At 39.7% G+C, this 21491-nt stretch overlaps 1 protein-coding gene across 1 annotated transcript; it reads left to right on the plus strand.

Annotated features, from left to right (window-relative positions):
• Positions 1-1007: 1007 nt before the first annotated feature.
• On the plus strand, positions 1008-21491 carry flvcr2a (FLVCR choline and putative heme transporter 2a). Its single transcript, XM_030794132.1, has 12 exons — positions 1008-1607; positions 5790-5898; positions 5995-6563; positions 9233-9374; positions 13840-13980; positions 15156-15223; positions 15912-16015; positions 18811-18921; positions 19777-19882; positions 20425-20536; positions 21196-21260; positions 21471-21491. Exons 1-12 carry the CDS (start codon positions 1008-1010, stop codon positions 21489-21491), a joined length of 2148 nt encoding a protein of 715 aa, XP_030649992.1.

Raw genomic sequence — 21491 nt, forward strand, 5'->3', positions numbered from 1 at the left:
CTCATACCTCCGCGAGTGGTGAGGTCAGAAAAGACCTAATGCGTAATGTTTGTAAGACGTACACTCTTTGCGAGGTATGTCCCCTTGTAGGCATTTGTTATCACAAGAAATGTTAGGCGTGCTTCCCAACAGAAATTTCATTTAAAGCGTAGAAAATGAAAATGCTAAACATTACAAATTAAATGACTCATATTTAGCTGAGTTTTGTGGTTCAGGTTGCATTTTTTACGACTTTCGGTTTTCGGCTGGAAACAATAATTAGAGTTTTTATCCTTAGTGACTTCGCCTCCACTTTACGTAATGTTCAGTAAATACTGTTCCCTCTGAAGAATACGGTTGCCTCACCTCAGTCACTATCAGATAATACAACTATGCAAGCTCTGTGCGGGCGTATTAGGGACTCTTCTTGGGAAACGCCAAAGAATCATGTGATGTACATTTTTAACTTTCATTTGCTGAGATTCGTGAGTTGGGTGGAGTAGGAGCAATGACAGTCACATGGAAGCGGTAAACCCTGTCAATTCACATTCTCTCTCTCGTGAACAGCGCTTAGGAGACTACACGAAATGCTCCTGGTGCTGTTGGTCTCGGCTAATTGTAGATCGGTAGTTACTGGTACTTGAAACGAATGGTGTTTGTGCTGACAGTGCAGTGTCTTAATCTTTCAAAGTTCGCGTGGTTCTTTGTGGCGTCAGAGCTCTAAATTAATATGCTGTGTTATAGATAGACTGTATAGTCATTGATGTGAAATGTCTACTGAAAGACAGTGGACCTGAGTAGTTTGCACTTTTTGCACCTTTTTTATAACATGAGGTTAGCTTGGAAATATTAAATGTCTGCTTTTATTTTTCGTTTCCGTTTTCACATTGACAACTGAATGCTCACTTGAATGCAAGCCTAAAACAGGACCACAGGAAGAAGTTGTTGGAAATTCACGCTTCGTGTCTGCCAAATCGAAACACTGGTAGATAAACGTACTGTCCATTGGTATTTACTTAAATGGTAAAATGAGGAACAGCCAGAAAAGAAACAGCATCGATGGCAGCAGCATGGAGAAGGGAAAAAACGGATCGGACCTTGGGAAGCTAAAGATCCCAAATTATGATCAGCCTGAAAAGCAACTAGAATTCCCTGAAATTTCAGTGGGCAAAGTTGCCACAAGACCCATTATCCATTTGTACAAGAGACGATGGGTCATGGTCCTTCTCTTCAGCTTTTATTCGCTTAGCAACGCATTTCAGTGGATCCAATACGGAATTATCAACAATATTTTCATGAAATTTTATGGTGTGAGTTCCTTCGTTATAGACTGGATGTCAATGGTCTACATGTTGGTTTATGTACCCTTAGTATTTCCCGTTTCTTTGCTTTTGGACAAGAAGGGACTCAGGATTGTAACACTCATGGGAGCGGGCTTAAACTGCATGGGGGTTTGGGCAAAGGTGGCAAGTATCCGCCCGAACCTATTCTGGGTGACGATGCTTGGACAGACTGTGTGTGCCATAGCCCAAGTTTTTCTCCTTGGAATGCCATCCCGCATTGCTTCTGTGTGGTTCGGTAGCGACGAAGTGTCCACTGCCTGCTCCATCGGCGTATTTGGCAACCAGGTAAGTCCTTACGCGTAACGCAAAAATCACTGTGAAGAAGACGGGGACGGTGCCACTTGTTCGGGATATAAATACATTCCTGAAACGGCACCACAAATACATTTTGATTATAACCAGTTTAAATTGGATTTAGTGAATTTCACTGAGTTAGCTACGAACTAACGGATTCGTTGCGCATTACGCACCGTTGCTGTTTCACTCACTTGAGCCATATCGCATAAAGCTTTTATCTGACTTAAACAATGACTCATAACGTTTATAGTAGTAAACGCTATTTAGATATTTCACAGGTTTATGACTACAAAACTGTTGCCCCTTGCTTTTGACCACGACGCGCGCCTCGGGCGGTAGGTCTCCATGCAAATACATTTACCAGGTTGTCTCTCATCACTTTCATGAAGTGGAATGGCTTCGCTAGAGTTAAATGTTTTGAACAATGATAATTTGCTATTATCTTTTATCTCACACTGATAGGTCGCGTGATGTTGTTAAAGCCGTGTTTACATTTTTCAAAGCCGTAGAAACAATGCATAGGAAATAATGCATGTTTGCGTGCATGCGTGTGGGGTGTTAAAGTATAATTACACTAGTAAGACGATTAATGTGTTTAGGGTTTGCCTTGCATTTCTGCATATTTTCCAGCTTGTTGAAGGTCCTCTGTTGAAAAGGGTACTGTCAGTGATCAGAACAGTGTTTCTGTCAGTTAAGTCGAACTCAGTTCAAGGACCTGTCGTGTGTGTGTGTGTGATAAAGGAAGCGCACGCTCACACACGTATAGTAGCACAAGCGGTTGGGATCAGGAGCGTTATGTTCAGCTCAGCTGACAGGCTGAACCTAGGGCAATAAGAGAAAAATAGGCATACCGCTTTGTAAAACAGAGGGAGACAACCTGCGTAATTTGTGAAGAGAAATAAGATAAAGCCTTTCAGTATTGTGTCTTTCAAGTGTTTTAGGTCAGGCCCTGTGCTTTAGAGCATCACAAACTGACACATAAGTGAAGCAAATTCACTTTTGGAGGTGCGGGTTGATGCTTTTTGATACAAAGTGTCTATATTTCAGGAATGTTACAAGTAATTATGCCTTACATCATTAAAAAAAATTACCAATGCCCCAAACAGTACTTTAACCACACATTACATTTTTATATAACCTCATTTTCTGTAGACGAATGTTTGTCAGCCCTCAGTTTAAAATTAAAATGACAGTCTGTCGTGGACAAAGTTTGCAAACTAAGCCTCACTGAGAATTACTGTTCCCTACGTATATCCAATATGGCAAGCTTGGATAATGAACGAATCAAGTCATAGAATGTGTCTTCAACATTTACATTTCACCCATATTTTATTTGTCCTTTTTTCTCGCGCTCTCGCCTAAAATCAGCAAATGAAATTCCTTACATTTTTGCGCAAATGAAGGGAAATGACGTGAAGATAGTCTATGCGTATGGTTTGCACTCCGCCATATTTTGCCGGTAGAGTACTACAGTATTTGATAATTTTGTGAATGAGCTACGGCTACAATTCACATGGTCTGATTTTCTTTACTTTATGGCAGGTAGGTTGAGTCATTCCTGTTCGTGTGTTCGCGGTAAGTCTGTCGTTTCGTTAACATATCTTTGAAGTTGTGTTGTAATATTCCGTATTTTTACGAACCATTTGTGTTGGCTAACTATAGATGAAATCTGCATATCCGTAGAAATCTGGAACTCGTCTCAAGATCTGGATGATCCAGAGATGGCATGTATGTGATGTTCTAAATCTTGCCATTACGTATACTTTGATTTCTATTTGCTAAATGTGGGCAGCTGCATCAGTTGTTTTCAGTACGAAGCTAATTGAAAAACATTTGCTCAACTAAGAGAGCTGACTTTACTTACTCTAGATTCAAGTTTGATTTGCAATGCTTCGGCTGTCTCTCTAGAAATGTAACATGAAACATCCGTAAGAAAGTATGGCGAAGAGAAACGTTTCAGATTATGCGGAGTGGGTGAATGAGGATGCATTTGCAGTTACATTTTTATCGCTAACGTAAAGAGAATTGTGTTAGACCAGCTTTTTATGAGACTCGTGAATGTTTTTCTCCGCTACTGTTGAATTTAAGTTACAGACTGATTTACTTTAGACTACCATAGGGGCAGTAATAGTCTGTTGGAATTTTCCACTCCTTTCAACTTTTCGCACGCTTTCCCATACGAAATCCACGGTAAAATATTATGTAATAGTATTGCACTTAACCCCCGCGTAACTTAAGCAACTTGAACAGCCTAATAGCCGTTTTATACTGTGTTTCACGGTAGGTTCACCACTTTCAGGCCGTTGCTGCAGTTTGAAGTCTTGTAGTCCCATGTAATTTTTACATACTAAACCCAATAGCTGTGATAGCTCTTGTATTTGCTAATCTTATTAGTTTTCCTCCACACACAAATATTTCACCTCATTGTTCCTGGAAGAAAGAAGTGGGTGCAACTATTTGCTTTGAGCTTGCCCAAGGCCTATGTAAGAACAGGCAGAATAGGTGTAAGCGAACCTATACTAAAACTCTTCTAATATAAGATAAATGGGTGTAGACCCGTTTTAAAACTACACATACCAAAATTCAGAAAACTGCACAGCTTCAGGTCCTTGTATCAGATAGACCCTTTGGGCTGAAGGAAGGTATATGTATGCTCCATAAGAAAATATAGTTTATGATCTAATTGAAGAATCTGCATTTGCATGGTCAAATAAGAAACAGTATGAATCTGTGGGCTGAACTAAACGAACAAAGGCACTCATCCGGTTTAGGAGGATATGTGAAACACCTCCTTCCAAAAAAGTCCTTCATTTTGATTGAGAGTGCAGAGAAAAGCAAATACAAAGCATTATGATCACAAATATCAAGTAACCAAGGAGCATAAGAGTCACTGGACACAAGAACAAACAAAGCAACATTTGTTCACAAAGCAGTTGGTGGTAAAGAGGCCTTATTCTGAATGCACTCTTAGTTCACTGAAGGTGCTCACAGTGTACTGTGAAAGAACAAACAAACAAACAAACAAGAAAACCCATATAAACATACCTGTACTTTCTTAATGGAAAATGCTCATTAACAAATAGCTGATTGTGTGTAACCAAGCCTAAAGCAATTTGTTCATTTTACAGATTGTTTTCATAAATTGACTTGAATGAGATGACTCTCAATAACTTCACAACATCATGACCGTTACTTAAAATGAATGCGAAAATTCCTATTAGACAGTGTCAGCTACTGTAGCCTCTTTGTGTAGGCACTGTGACTGTATCAGAAGTAGGGGTTTAGAGTTCCTCATATTTCACATAACTTTAACTTTTGTTGTTGAAGTGAAAACTGGTTAGGTATAGTGACTTGTATTGAATTGGTAGCATGGCTTAGTGATTTGGTGGTGCATCACATGCTTGCTTCAAGCTGAAAAGAAAATAAAGTTTTCTAGCTGCAAAACACACTATGTAAGTGATGTAGGACAACTAGAAAATAATCTTCATCAACAATAGTTTTTAAATGTTCTAAGTCAACAAAATTTACAGTGTGTTTCTCATATAATTAGGGTGGCAAAGCCACAGAGCTTGCCATTGTAAAAATGCAAATCAGGACCACCAGCAGCTGGTACCCTCTTCCTACACAAAGGACCTGTTGCGTAGTTAAATCCTAGGTCTATTTCTTTGTTTGTTTGGTGTAAGAAGCATAAAATGTTTGATCTGTCAAATTTTCAGGCTCCCAAATATCATGAACACCCAAAAGTGAGGGAATGACTCGGTCAAAGATGAAAGGTAGTGTTTGAGAAAAGGAGCAGCACTCTAACTACGCCAGAATCACAAGTCAAAATCACAATAATAAATCCCGTGATTTACAAGAACCTCCTCAATGACCATGCTGGCATGAAAGGGCTCGGCTTAGAATAAGAAGAGTAACTGTCAAACACCATTCTCTTTGACTGTGCATTTATGCATACTGTAAGTCAAATGCATCTCCTCTCAGCTCTCAACAACTACTTTAGCAACCATTAATTATTTCTGCAGTAACTGTATCTATGTGGAGTTCTGTTTTTACAAAAACAGCAGCAGTGTATCAGTCCATTCAGTGGAGGGTTTATGTTCAGGAGACATAGTGACTAAAACAGGTAAAGCAGTGGACGATTTTTATTTGCTTGCTTGCGAAATTTTACAGCATGAAAGGCTCGTTCCAGATACGGACCTCAGCCACAAGAAGAAACCTCCTCTTTTCCCTCAGCTTCTAAATGAAACGGAGGGCAGAAGGGAAAGACGATTTGGAGACTGTTAGTGACCGGAGAAAATGAGCTTTCAATCTGGTTCGAAGCAGTATGGGGATGGCTACATCTCAGCTGTAAAGTGTGATGTGGATGAACCCACAGGCTTGCAGACTGACCGCAGGTGCCCAAGGAGAAGCTTTACAGAGGAGAGCGGCCACCCTTTGCCTGGAGACCTTGGAGGTGATGCGGAGGCTGAGTCGTCAGACACGACGATGCTGGTTCCTCGGGTGGAGACGAAACTCTACAAGCGTCGCTGGGTGATGCTCTTCCTATTTAGTGTGTATTCCATGAGCAATGCATTCATGTGGCTCCAATATGGCATCATCAGCAATATCTTCATGCGATTCTACAACACTGACACCTTCACCATTGACTGGCTCTCCATGATCTATATGCTCACCTATATCCCTCTTGTTGTGCCTGTCATGTGGGTCCTTGACACCCGCGGTCTCAGGGACGTAGTGGTTGTTGGATCAGCTTTCAATTGCATAGGAGCCTGGATCAAGACTGGCACTGCGCGCCCAGGCATGTTCGCTGTCACTTTTTTGGGCCAGTTTGTGTGCTCTGTGGCCACTGTGTACATTCTTGGGATTCCTTCCCGCTTAGCCTCTGTCTGGTTTGGCCAGCAAGAAGTATCCACTGCCTGCTCCATTGGAGTACTGGGAAACCAGGTGTGTCTATATATATCTTTTTTTTAATATACATTTTTGTGCTTTCTCATAGAGCAGAGGTGCTTATACATGCTGTTTGGAGAGAAATAGCATTGAAGCTAGAACAGCGTAGGGTTTTACCCACTATGTAAATGCTGTGGATTCTCGCTTTTTGGTCAACTTGAAACTCTGAACAAATCCTTTTTCCAGGTTTGTTTCGGAAAGCTAGTTTATTGATCCTGTTCATAAAGCTGTTATGTGCAGATCTTTACAGATTAAGACAGCTTCACTCTAGGGAATCCCATCACCCCAGCATTTATGAGAACACACATGTGTACTCTTTACTGTCTCTAACCTATAGATAAATCAGCATAGATCCCTCCACCTGCACTAATGGAAATGCCAGTCCACAGATCACATGTTCCTCTAACTTGGTGGACTTTTGCATGTTAGAAACAGTTTGAAGTTGCAGGATTTATGCTTTCTCCTCCCACGTCATGTGCCTGCCAGCAAAATCCGCTGTCAGTTGGGATTTGCAGATGCGAGTTCTGACTAGGAAGCTGTTTTTTTTTTTTTTTTTACAGCTTTAAGATAACGCGTTTTCAAGTGCTCCTAAACCTTGAGAGGATGCAGTCATTATACAGTCACAAGTTGTAATTTAATTGAGAGAGTGGGTAGTGTAACTCTGATCCACAGTCAGTTTATTTATTGCTGATCCTCAGTAATTTTAACTTGTTGTGACATCTCCATGAATCTTTTGACCCTTTCTGAATGATTTATTCAAAGATTTTTAGAGGGACGTAACGACTTTGACTGGAAAAGGCAGGCATTTCCTAACTGAAGAGGTATAGGTACAAGTGTATTTTTAGATTCAGACAACACATTGAACTGCAACGGGTCTTCATGGACATGTAAAATACAGAAGGAACAGCACAAGACAAAACCCTCTGTTTTGCAGATTGGCAGAGACAAGGGCATCAGGTTAGCACCTCTGAGCAGAAAAATAACAGTGAGATAATGGCGAGAACATATTACAGTGATTTTCTGTGTGTGTGTGTGTTGTTTGTGTAGTTTGTTATTCCAGAGAATTGTGGGTAATGGAGGTTGGCTACAGTGCTCGCACTCCTCCACCACCATGTTCAAGCACCTGCAGCTTGGGTAAACTTTAATGTCCCGTTGGCTTGATATGACAATTTTATGGCAACATACACTGAAAAGAGTGGAAATGGGGGCATTTCAAGCTTGTGTATTTGTATCTCAATCACTTAAACACTTATTTTTTAGTATAATTGAACTCTCTAAGCTATTTAGATCTACCCTTTAGAAACAAACACTTTTTTGGTGTAAAATTGGCTCTAAAATGAAAATGTGATAAAGGTTTAACTATTGTGTGGAAAATGTTCTCATTTGTTCACATGATCAGGAGTAAGCTTCAGTCACTCATCATCCAGCAGTCATTTATGTTTCAGGTTGGGTCTGGTGTGCTAGAGTACACCTTTGGAAAAAATATTTGTATAGATGTGTTTAAGGCCCTTTGCCCCCCTCTGCCCAAGGGGCTGTTCTGTCTCCTCAGTGGATGGTTGCACAAGTGCTGCTAAAAACTGCTTTTAACGCTCTCCACCACTCCTCAGCCAACGTTTCACACACATACACACCAGTGTCTGGCATTTGTCATCAATGTTTGTTTTCGCATAGATTGTTTCCCCTTGTTTTGCTCTCAGGCTATATTTGGTTTAAAATGAGGTTGGAAATTTCACTACATTGTTTTCAAATCAGGTTTTTTGGGAAGCAGTACAGCTTGAATATCAATTGTAGTGACAAAATCAAAAGGATAAAATGGAAAGAAGAAGTTCCCGGTCAGTTCCTCTGGAAACATGGGAAGAGCATGTTGGAAGTTTGACACAGGAAAGGGTATAGAGGATAGAGTCTCTTGAGTCAAAGGCACCGCACACCTCAGATGCATAGAGACACTTTACTTCCTTCCTCACTCTGAGAGGCGTATGCTGTTTTCTCATAAATTTGACTTCCCTTTCACCTCTCCCTCAGCATTGTGGGACCTGGGAAGTACCCCTTTCTCGACCATTCTCGGGGTCTCTAGGAGGTAGTTAATGTGGGTGCTGCTAAATGTGTGTTCAGCTTTGATTGTGCCTGTTTCAGATATTCATACCGTGGCAGTTATTGGGTGGTCAGAAGGACTAAGGAACACCTGAGGGTACATCTGGGCGGCACTTGGAAGTGTCACTGAACAAAAAGCTATAGTTCTGTGTACCATCCAGCACCACCTGAGGGCTAGTTCTGTGTACCACCTTAGAGGTAGTTAAAGGACTGGTGGCTGCTGGCAAATCCCTTTATCTTCAGGCATAATTTTAGACCACTGTCTTGTTTGAAGTAAGGTTGTATTATTGCTACGCTGTGCTCTGTGTAAGAAGTCATGTGCTTGCTGTTTTTTTTTTTTTCTTTGTCATTTTAATAGGCCATCAAACCTTTAAAAAGGTATCGTTGTCAACAGAACTTAAGCCATTAAATGTGTATTATTCCTTACTTCATGTCTGTGCTATAATTCTACATGCTGAAGCACAGTTTATTCTCTCAAATTTGTCTTGTGTTCAAATTGAAGTGAATGTTGTCTTAGGTTCCCTGAAGCTGTTCTTAGTGGATAAGTAAGTGTTTTCTTTCACTCTCACCCACAGCTGGGCATCGCCCTTGGTTTTCTGGTGCCGCCTGTTCTGGTTCCCAATGTAGATGATATGGATGAACTGGCTCACCACATCAGCATAATGTTTTACATTAGTGCCGCCGTGGTCACCGTTATCTTTGTTCTGATTGTCTTCAGTAAGTCCCTCTACTCTTTTTAACATATTGACTGTGTATAAGTGTGTCTGTGTGTGTGTGTGTATTCACTTATAGTTCACTCAGAGACAAATTTCTTTCTAGATCAAACCTTTATAGATCTATCTAGATCTTTATAGATCAAACTCAGTACTCAAGTCCAACATACTCTGTCTTGTGCAGGGTGAGCTAGTTTTCAATGTATCATCTGTAACTAAATAAAAGTTAAAAAAAAAATGCTTTTTGAGAGCATGTTGTAAGTACAAGTGAACTAGTGTAATGCTGCAAATAAATATTAAAGTTTTTCAGTGAACCAGTTTAAACATATGAAAAGTCTTTGATAGGAGGACAGCATAACTGCTTTCCATATCCATGAGAGTCCAGTAAATCAATCAAATACTTTCATACTATCCTACTAGAGTCTTCAACTTAACTTCCTGGTGGCTTTAATGCAGCAGAATGTACCTAGATGTGCTCATCTTAGAAAGAGAGAATGTAGTTCTTAAGTGCCTGATAGACCTTGTCATGAGAGCTTTGAGTTTGCATGTACACACGCACACACACACACTCACACACACACACACGCACAGATGGGCAGATAATACTTTTGAAAGCATGCTCAAGTGTTAGTGGTTTCAGTGTCTTTCTCTTTGTGATCTGTGTAAACTCCTTGAGTGTTTTTCTTTTAGATGCCTTATCCAGTAGGTCATATTAAATGATGCTACCACCTCGGAAAACACTGGCAATGTAAATATTAGAAGTGGCCCTTGGGCTGTTTTCATTTCCATTTTAAAATAGCTCCAAACTATAGACATTTAGTCCGATCATTAGTGTTAACTTTTTCAAACGTGTTTCACTGCCACTGGCTCTGGATAACGTTCGTTTGTGTCGCCTCTACAACAGCTGGCGTAAACAGAGCACAACAGGATAACAAACTAAAGCAAAGCATCAGACTTTGAGTGGTCTTAATGTAGTCGATACTGTTCCAATAGTGGATTTTGAGGATTTAAAATACAAAAAAAATTTAATCAGAAGTATGTTGTTACAATTCCATCCTTTTTCAGTCTAGTCCAATACAAGTGACAGCATGGTAAGAGGTAAGTAAAATATGTATTTCAAAAACATTGAAGAAATAATAACCGTTTTAGTACACACACAAATATGCACATATGTGTTTGTGGTCCATGCTCTGGGGAGTGGTTTTGTGTACACTACAGATTTCCTCAGTAAAAGGAACTATGGCAAGAGCTGTAATAATCATCAGAATTGGCAAGCTTTGATACAATCTCTTTTCAGGTAGTTTGGAAAGAGGAAGAGAGAGATAAATTTTGAGCTTAAAGTTTAAATGGCTTTGGGCCACCAATTTGATTTTAGTGAAAAAGTAACTGCTTTGCATCCTGTCTGAAGACTTAGAGACTGCAGGTGTTCTGTCTGCGCTAGTAATGCTGTTCCTCAGAAAATAACAGAAAATCAGCACATTTGTTTAAAGACATCCAAAATTGGAAGCAAGGGTTTTTGGGCTAAAACAGTACTCCCCATCATTCTGAATGCTTGAAAGGAAGGCACCATTGCCTCAACTGTCATGTGTTATCTCTCTTTTACACACTATCACTGCTATCAAGCCCGTCCTGTCTCCCTCTTCCATACTTAGTGGTGCACACAGTGACGAAACCTAGACTGTGGGGGGCCCCAAGCAAAGAAGCCCGTTGAAGACCGTTTTACTGAGGCCGTGCCTCACTCCCTCAGAAAAATGCACTCGGTCAGTTCAGTCAAAAAAATACATTCGGTCAGTTTTGCATGTTGAAACGTCAATCATTTATTATAAGATGAATAAGTAACGCCATGGACACACACGCATCTGATTAATTGATCAACAAAGGAGGAGCAACAGGTAAATATGTAACATCAAATATCCACTCACAATAATGCTTATTAGAACTCTGTAACACACTCTCACGCTTTGAAACAGCTGGTGTTCTTTGCACAGGGTTTATACACACACACACACACAGTGATGATTGGCAAGCAGACGTGACAGTGAGTGTGATCACTCTGAACCCTGCCCTAACCTTTTAGAAAACGCTGCCACCAGATCTTCCAGGTCCAAAGATCTTCTGACCTCCTGTTCTATAGACATTTGAGCCAGCCCTGAAATCTTTTCCTTGCTCATGGTGGACCTCTTAAAACCTAAATTAGCTTGTGACTTGCTTTTTTATAGCTTATATCTGTGTGTCATTTTGCAAATAGCGTAATAACACTTGGCAACTGATTAGAGAATAAGTGTTTTTAGAGATGGTCCCACAAGCTGTGACTCGTCAGAACAGTAATGCTGTGACTCAAACAGTAATAATTACTAAGATGAACTGACATATTATCCACCTAGCTAATCTTAGTACATTTGCCTGCACAAACAGTATTAAGTAAAATCAATATAATCATGGTGCATTTATTTGTCATAGTGATATCCACTTACCACTGTACTGGTGTTGTTTTTCCTCCTTGTCTTGTTTTTTCTCTTTTGTTTCTGGTGGCTAGAAAGGTATGCTTATTTCATTGAGCTGACGGTCACACCTTTCATTGTATGTATGACAGTTACAGGTGGCTAGCTGACTGTCCTAACTAACTGTCGTACGGTAACTGGAAGGGGCCTCGCTTAGGGGGGGTTTGGGGCAGCGGCGGTGCAATATGTAGTGCCTTTATGGGAGGTTTAAGGGGATTTATAGTTGTTATTGCAAAATGTGCCAATATGAGTGGCCGTCAGGGGCCCCTTTTCCCAAATTTTTTGGGGGCTTCAAACATTTGCCTGGTTTTCCTCTCCTGATGGGGGTGCCCCTGGGTTCACAGACTATTTCATCCACAACCCAGGATTTACTTTGTTGGGATTCTTTGGAGAGGGGCAGGTTCCAAATAGGAGTTAGGATGGGGCATTGGCTGAAGAGCTACTCCAAGCTGTGTATGTCACAATACACAGTGTTCTCTGTTGTCCATATGGACTGAAACCTTAATAGGAGTGCACTGATATTTCACATAAAGTGGTATGTTGGCATCATTTCACATAAAGTGGTATGCTGGCCTCATCATTTTTAATCTGAAGTATGTATTCAGACATTCCTTAAGGAATTATTTACAAGCAGTACCAGAGGATGATATCTCATTAAAACAGTATTTTAATAGTACTTTAATTACAGATGTTATTGCAAATAGGGTTGGAGTAACCTTAGTCTAACTTCACTGATAAGATAATGTTCCATACAGCCTCTGTCTTTTTCTCCTCCTTGTCTGGTAATTCTCACATTCCTGGGAGCTATGAGGAGGTTAATAGTCTCATATACAGAGATATAGCAGGAAAACTAGAACATACCTTACCTAAATAACAAATCCGAACATCTAAATTCCTAAACCCTGAACAAAAAGACCTAAAAATTAAAAAATCTCAAAACCTAAACATTCACCTAAACACTTCAACGCCAAGCAAAAAGACCTAAAATTTCAGCTGAAATTTTCAAAAACCTCAAAAAAATTCCGCTGATTTCAGATACTGTCAGACTCAGCAACTGTGTGTTTAATAGCTAAACATGCTGCTGCATTTTTTTAAGAGGCTGTCACCTGACTACTTCCTCTTAACGTCATTTGATTCTTACTCACTTTTAACCCGTCAGCACTTCTACCACGGTGAAAGGCCCTTCCTTTAAAACAGTCTGTGTTGGGCTTCAGTAATGTGTGGTGCATAAAACATTTTACTTTATAAGCTGCCTTGAGATAAAGGATTGCTTACGCAGTGCAGGTTTAGCTATTGCTGATTACCACATTGTACACCTGATGGGTGGTAGGGCTGTGTGTAGAAATTGGACAGTAAAGTAAAGGGGTTGTTGATAGAATAAGGAAATGTGTGAAGGTTTAACAGTTGTCTGCCCCTGTCCTCCAAAGCCAGTGGACGATCTGGGACATAGGTTAACTGACATGACACTCTCATGTAACTGTGTATATCCTGCCGGCTGCGGTGTTGGGGGTAGGGTAACCATGGTATGATTGCTAACTGAGTTTATCATGTTTTATCTTATCTCTTGCATGGGAATGCCTTGGCTAGCAGTCTCACGCTATCTCTTTTATGTCCTTTTGGTGCACTTGCATATGATCCATTGTATTACACTTTTGGATATCTTTGATTCAGAAATTAAAGAAGGCCATTGCCTATTTGCTAAGTATTTAAACTGATCACAACTCAGATCTCAGACAAATTTAACATCACCTACCTCTGTTAACCCCTCAAAACCCATTTTTCCATAAGCACATGTAGTCATAGTTGTAGCAGTAGTTGTAGTTTGTTTGTTTTACATAAAAAAGATTTCTGAGGAAATCACACTGTGCTCAGGCTCTGCCTGCCTAAACCGGCTTTCTTTTGTTAACTATAGAACAGAAAACTTTTCTGTGGAATGCCACTGACTATATCTATGTTTACTCATCTCAGTTTTCCAAGAGAAGCCAGAGCTTCCTCCTTCCCAGGCCCAGGCTGCAGCCCAAGCCCTGTCTTTAGAGGACTACTCTTACCTTGACTCCATTAAGAGCATTCTCCGGAACAAGAACTTCATTCTGCTTATGATCAGCTATGGTGGGTCTTGTCCATTGTTGAGCTAATACATCTGTGTAAAATGTGTGCAGTGGTAGTGGTTGTGCACATTTGCAATAAACAGTCTGTTCTTATTGGACGAAACATGGCTTATAGCATAGCAAGCCATAAGACAGTCCAACAGAGGGATGAATCAAAAGGGTAGTTGGGTCCAGATTCACTTCAGCATGCCCTTTTCACACTGTTATCTTTAAAACTCTGCCGATATTTTATTTAACCCACTTTATTTAACAGTAATTAACAGCTGTGCGAAGGTAAGAATATCAAGTGTAGTAAAGTAAAAAGCATTGTCGGACTCATATCGCCTACTCATAAATCAAATCTCAGGTTGTAGGCCGTGAACACAGTATTTAATCTCAGGTATTCTTCGGAAGGTCATTATTATGAAGTCTTAGAATGTACAGTTCTTGTAAAAGCAAAACTTGTTTTTTTACAAAAAAACTGTATCTTAAAGTCCAGGGAACCTAGCAAGTATTTATGCATAAACTTTCCTCTCTTAAGTGTGTATTTCATACATGAATATTGCTGCTAGAGAAAACAGTTCTTTGACTGTCTCATGCTTCATCAGATAACTTGATTTGGCTTCTTGTTTGTTATCATGGTTGATTGGTTGGCTTCATTAAAGATATAAGGAGTGTTATAATAGAGTGTTGTAGTTTTACTGGCCTGTTTTCTAAATATTGTTAGCAGTTTTACCATAATGAAATGTGATTAATTGCAAAACATCATCTTCTCTTACTGGAGAGAAATGCAGAGCTTTATCAACAAGAACAGAAATCAAGAATATAATTTCAATGATGGGACAAAACAAGGTTTGAAATCCAGAATATCATATTCAGGTTGTTTAATTCTCACCACTAGGCCATTTAAATCTCACCAGTACTGTATATTCTTCATCTCACTCTTCATTTTGCTGACGGTACATTACAGTGAACAGGCCGACCACATGGGTGATGGTTTGGGATTGTGGAACTGAAAGGAGCATCTAATCTAAACTGATACTGGACAACAATAGTAGCTTGTTTTGAATTAACGTAAATAGAATACCTCAAGACCTTGTAGACGTCATCAAACTGAGGTTAATCTTTTTTTTTTTGCACCAACGGCGAACAGTAAACTAAGTAATGTAAGCTAACATGACTCTTTTACTTCCACAGGACTGAATGTTGGCTGTTTCTATGCTGTTTCTACTCTGTTAAATCGGATGATTATTGATTATTACCCAGTGAGTATCCGCCATCCAAATCCACCTCTTAGATCACCTTTCTGTCAATATCCTCAGCAAATGGTGCTTTTACCAGTTTATCTACCAGTGAACATGCACAGCGAATGTCACTTCAACACATTTATCTACCATTCATCATTTTCAGCTTTAGAATTCTGAAATGTTGAAATGTGTTACTTGCAATGATGTTGCCCAAAACTGGCAAAGAGCTGCATAAGTGGCCAATTGCAGTAATTCAGATAAACTAGAAATTTTTAATTTGTCATAAATGATAGTGTAAGAGAGCAGCCAAATCTATGTATGTATCTGTGGAAATACAACATGCTGTTTTTTTGTCGTCTGACACAAAGGATAGAAAAAAGGATTAAGCCAATTAGTTATAGCTTTGAGACAGGATTACATTCTAATGGTGGATGATTTACTTGGTATGGGTAGATTTCCTTCAGCTTGTGCAGAAATAATGCTATGGCAAGTGTTTGAGCAAAGTATATGTTAATTAGGTGGTTACACAATATGCCTGCCCAGTGTTTACCAGACATTGTTTACAATACTGGCTTTATTACGTTTTCCTCTTAGCTGTCAGCTGAAGTACTAACAGGATCTGAAATGATGGACAAAATTTAGAAAAACTTGGAACTGTTTTAAATTGCTTTAATTGTCATGTTTTAACATGTTCTCCAATCCACAGGGAGAAGAAGTGAATGCTGGGAGAATTGGACTGACCATAGTGATTGCAGGAATGGTGGGATCCCTCATATGTGGAGTATGGTTGGACAAGACCAAATCATACAAGTAAGCACACTCTCTCTGGGCCTGACTGGACGCGTTTACAGTTCAAAAAGGGGAAAAACTACAAATTAAGTACAATGATAGTGTCAGGCGTGGAGTGGAGCTGGACCCAAGCGCAAGACACAGTGATGGTGGTGACAAAAAAAGGAGGACTTTACTTACAAAATGTAGATAAATAAACAGGTGCAAACAGGAGCAAAGACCAGCAACAAAACGGTGCAGCCAAACAGAGTGTAACCAAACACAAACAACGATAGACAAGAGACAGATCAAACACAAGGGCTTAAACACAAGAGGAGAACTAAACAGGGCCAACATGATGGGTTCAAATTAACAAGGGTAAAACGAGGTTAATAAATGGAATAAACAGAATCAGGTGAAAGGCGGAGACACACACGGAACAGGAGCACAAGACATTTCAAAATAAAAGTTCAAAGCAAGGTGCAGGCTATGACAGATAGACATAGAATACGAACACAGAAAATGTTTGGCCCCCAAAATGTTTCCAAGCATACTCATTCAATGCAGGTAGAGTATTTCCAAGCTATTGTGACTGGTCCATTGGCTTATACTAACTTACCACAAAGGACTGATTTTGGATTTTGAATGGATTTTGGATCAGAGCCAGCTGAATGTCAGGTTCATAAAAGCAATGTGACTGACTGAAAACAAACAGCCCCTATGTTTAGACTGTACCTATGGGCTGAAGTCTCCATGGGACATTCCACAGTTCAAGCACTGTCTCTTTGAAAAAAAAAACAAAAACAAAACCATATTGCTTTGCTAAGACTCACAAACAAACCTTGCCTGTCCCTTTGATCTCAGACAAGCCTCAAGTGTACCCAAACTTACCCATTACTTGGATGGTTAAGAGAGCCAAGGGGGTAATTGTCTTTGTTCCCGGCCGAGGGGTCTAATCTGGCTGCTGTTGTCAGAAGACACAAACAGAACCCAATGGGACTCATATGATGCAAAAATCAGCAGGATGGATGACTGGATTTCCAGGACTGGGTTTCAGAGTTTGCGTATGAGTGTATATATGTGGATATACTTTGGATTATTAAAGTATTCACTTAGGCTGAAGTTTGCAGTTATTATTCCTTTACATGATAAAAATACCTCAAAGACTAATAAGCTTTGAGTCACAATGAACATGTTGTTCTTTTCAGTCCCTTTGCTTCTGAGCGGATTTGGATTTACACAGTAACTATTGACTGTTTTAACATTCCAGCACGTGTGTTTCACTCGCTCTAGATGTTGAAAGGAAGAACAGACAGCGTCAGAGGCTGCTGTGTACCTCATTTCCAGACTGTGAATACTGTTTCCATAGCGCAATGCCCCTTGTCCCATAGCTGAGGTTTTTGGTCTGTTTAATTGTTTCGGGGTTAGACAGACAAACTGTCAGGACTAATCTTTGATATTCATCTCTTATTGAGCCTGATGCGGATGTAATTATTTTTTACTTTGGTGCTCTGCAGGAAGCACTGTGCCTGTGGCAAGGCCTCTAGGAATGTCCCCTAAGTCTGTCCCCCCGAGCCAGGCATGAAAGAGGTTTAGATTTTTTTGTACAGGGCAAGAAGGGACTGCTGAAAAACTGAGATGTCCCATCAGATATGTCTCGTCTGGGCCAAAGTGACAAGCTTTGATCTACTGTCTACTCTGATAAATGTATGCTGAAAAATATCTTTCCATGAAAGCCTCATATAAAGGGTTTACTCAATAACTTTTACTTGTCATCTGATTTTTACTGCCAGTCTTTGGTTTGTTCCTTTTGTTCCTTTCTTTTCTTTTCTACATTCCTTTATATTTTCCAAAGTATCTTCTTAATATCCTAGTTAATCTACTGTCATCACTGTATCTTGCTACTTATCAGTTAAGTTGATGGGCTATCTTAAATGACATCTCCCAAACGTACAAAGTCTGGATTAAAGGATCTTGCCATACAAAGCCAGCACATGAAGTAGATCAAGATGTCCTTGTTAAATTCATCAGTGAATTTGTCCTTTACTTAAAACGCCTTCCGTGTGCTTCTCCTTTCTAAACTATCCAGAATAAAGTACTGCCATTATAAATCAGCACAGTGCATTCAGCTGTCCATAACTGATTGTGAGTTTGGTGTATGTTGGAGAGCCTCAGGCACTAGCAGAAGTGAACTGGGACATTTTCTTACGCGTGATTGTACAGGATAGCACTGTTTCATAATGCAGTTGTTTGTTTAAAAGGAGCCAGAGCTGTTAAAGGAGCTCTCAGATACACACACACAAAAAGTGTTTTCCAGCAAGATTGTTCTTGATGTGTTGGCTATGTAATACTGGGAATGAGAACATGAATAGTGGATGTTAGGGAACGCGAGAGACTGCATCAGTATTCTGCCCACTTGTGGAAATGACAACAGTTCTTAGAGGAGTGTGTTTTATGAGGTTTTTGGAGGTAGTACGTGGAGCAGACATGTTTAATTTTGATCTCTGAGCGTGGAAATGAGCTATTTAGTGAACTAAGGAAGACACCTGTAAATCTCAGTAGAGTATAACATAACACATCGCAATAGTTAAGGTTTAAATATCAGCGATGCTTGAGCCGGGACACACACACACACACACACACACACACACACACACGCACATTCATCAACCTCACTCTATCTCTGATAACAGGTCATAAAATTAAATTTTATGATTTTGTACCGTGAAACTGTGATACAAGAAACAAACACACAAAAACAAGTTTACAATGGATGCGTACCCAGTGAAACTCATACATGATTGAACTGCATGTTGTATGTTTCTCCTCTTTCACAGACAGACCACCCTTGCTTTATATGTCCTGTCCTTTGTGGGAATGCTGGTCTATACTTTCACCCTAGACTTGGGACACCTGTGGGTGGTTTTTATCACGGCTGGGGCTCTTGGGTAAGCCATTCAAATGTGCCTTCACAATCTCCCTTGATACAGCTTGTTATATGAATATTGCTTGGAAGTGGACGTAAATGGCAGCTATAAAAACATTTAAACACGCAAATGATACTTCAGCTTCCAGAATGAGATGTGTTATTGCTTTATTTCACTTTGTTTGTGAAACATGATGTTCTGATTTTTTGTGGCCACTTCTCTGGTGAATTGAATCTGCACAAAAACACCATGCTGGAGATGAACAGAGAGACTTAGTTACCTCGGTCTTTATTTATTATAAGAATTTTGAGACACAGCGTCAACATCAGCCTTGTTATATCTGACCCTGTGTGACTCTCACGTGTTACTCCTCTTGAGTCTTTTCCGTGGGTGTTCTTTACTAGCAAACGATAGAAATGTGCCTTCTCACATGGACAAACTGACAAGTGTTAAAATACGTAAACCTGCTTTTTTTTTTTTTTTTTTTAAATAATGTCTTTTAGGATGTATGAAATCTTAAACAGTTTTCATTATGAAAGCAGGAGAAATGAAATCCTTGACCCACATTTAAACTTTGCACAGGCACCGTATAATTTCTGATTTGGTTCTGTCAGGTTGGAAAATAGTGATTTTAACTGTGTGATTTTATCCACCTCAGTCTGAATTTACAATTAGTTGAATCCGTCAAGCAAGCCTTTAAGGGAAGTCTTCTGGTCCCAGTCATGTATGAGATAAAAACATAGACACGCGTTAACTGTATTGCGGTACTGTTACAAATAACCATGTTGTAGCGTACTTCATACCACTCAGTGAGTTTAAAAACGATTAAACTGAAAAGTCACCCCACATTTCCACCTTGTTCTGTCCTTTTTACAGGCTCTTCATGACGGGGTACCTGCCATTAGGCTTTGAGTTTGGTGTTGAGCTCACTTATCCTGAGTGTGAAGGAAATTCATCTGGCCTCCTTAACTGCTCAGCACAGGTATGTTCAGGACTATGTAATAAGCATCAGACTTATGTATTTTACTATTCCATCATTATTCACAGGCTTCACCATTTTTTTACAACATTTATAATCACCGAATTTATACCGTCTAGCTCTTTTTCTTCTGATTTACATGAATTTTTTTTAGTTGTTAAAAAAGTAAACGTTTTCATTTTTAAACAGATTCCTACCAATAGAAACCACATATGACTTTTTGTCATGGATTAGTACACTTACAGTGTATGGATCACAGGGAAAAGAAAGAGGGCTTGAGTGAAAGAGAGAGAAAAAAGGAGAGAAATGAAGAAACAGAAAGAAACATCAGTGGGTGCAGTTTGTTAGCTGCCATGCATCACGTGAATCTGTGAAGGGGAAGTGTAAGAGAGAGAGACAAGAGTACACAGAGAAACGGAAAGAAAAGCAAACTGATCGTGCCTTTATTTTGACATGAATGCTTTACACGCATGTGAAACTTGAGAATGGAAATTCCAGAGAAAAGGGTTTTAAAGATCCTGCCCTTTTCCCTCCCCTGTGTTTAGGTGTTTGGGATCATATTCACTATTGCTGGAGGGAAGATCATGGACCGTTTTGGCACAGTGTATGGGAACATCTTCCTGTGTGGCTTTCTTCTCATAGGCGCTATCTTGACAGGTAAGGCAGACTGTCTCACTCACACAAACGCAGCAGGCCACCGTACAAGACCAAACTCTAGTCCATTTACCCATAATATCTCTCCCCTGATTACGCTGCACACACGCTCATGAGCCACACACACTTGTGTATGGTTGTGTGCGCTCATCAGTGGAAGATGTGGAGGTGCTACCATCTAGTGGTGTATCACAGGCATGGTTTTAAGTCTCTGAAAGAAAGGCTTGGGAGGGAAATAAGTTTCCATTTAGCAAGAGTCTCTGTAGTGTACTTAAGAAGCACCTGCTTGAGAAGCAGGTTGAGCAAAAAGTGATATATGTATGTATGTATGTATCTATGTATGTATGTATGTATGTATGTATGTATGTATCTATCTATCTATCTATCTATCTATCTATCTATCTATCTATCTATCTATCTATCTATCTATCTATCTATTTAACTATCTGTCTATCTATCTATCTATCTATCTATCTATCTATCTATCTATCTATCTATCTATCTATCTATCTATCTATCTATCTATCTTTCTATCAGTGAACTAGTGTGTCCTTCATTATTGTAGTTCCTGGTAGACAAATTTGAATAAAAGGTTATAAAGTGAATGAATTATATGAATTATTTATTTATTTGTTTTGTTGATCTTTCTCTTCTTCTTACAGTTTTAATTAAATCCGACCTTAAGCGACAGAGGGCCAACCAGCAGTGTCAAACAGATGCAGATCCAGTAAGTCCCTGTTTTTAATCGTCTCCTTCTTTGCATGGCGTTTCACTGCTCTTCTCCTCTCCGACCATACTCCAGGGCTTCTGGGCATGGAGTGGCCTGGGTTAACGCTGTATTTTTACCTCTGCCGCTTCTGAGGATCAGTGTGTGCCGGTTTTAATTTAGATTTGTTTATGTTTAGAGCCATTTTAAACATGTTTGTTCTCCATGTAGCTTTTACGCACTGCGTATTAA

The sequence above is a fragment of the Chanos chanos genome, chromosome 1 (genome assembly GCF_902362185.1).
Source record: "Chanos chanos chromosome 1, fChaCha1.1, whole genome shotgun sequence".
Classification (NCBI taxonomy): domain Eukaryota; kingdom Metazoa; phylum Chordata; class Actinopteri; order Gonorynchiformes; family Chanidae; genus Chanos; species Chanos chanos.

Excerpts from the sequence above, each read along its gene's own strand:
- flvcr2a (XM_030794132.1), top strand. The coding sequence starts at position 1,008 with ATGAGGAACAGCCAGAAAAGAAACAGCATCGATGGCAGCAGCATGGAG. Across the intron at positions 6,564-9,232 it reads TTGGAGTACTGGGAAACCAG|CTGGGCATCGCCCTTGGTTT; the intron begins GTGTGTCTATAT and ends TCTCACCCACAG. Across the intron at positions 21,261-21,470 it reads GTCAAACAGATGCAGATCCA|CTTTTACGCACTGCGTATTA; the intron begins GTAAGTCCCTGT and ends TTCTCCATGTAG.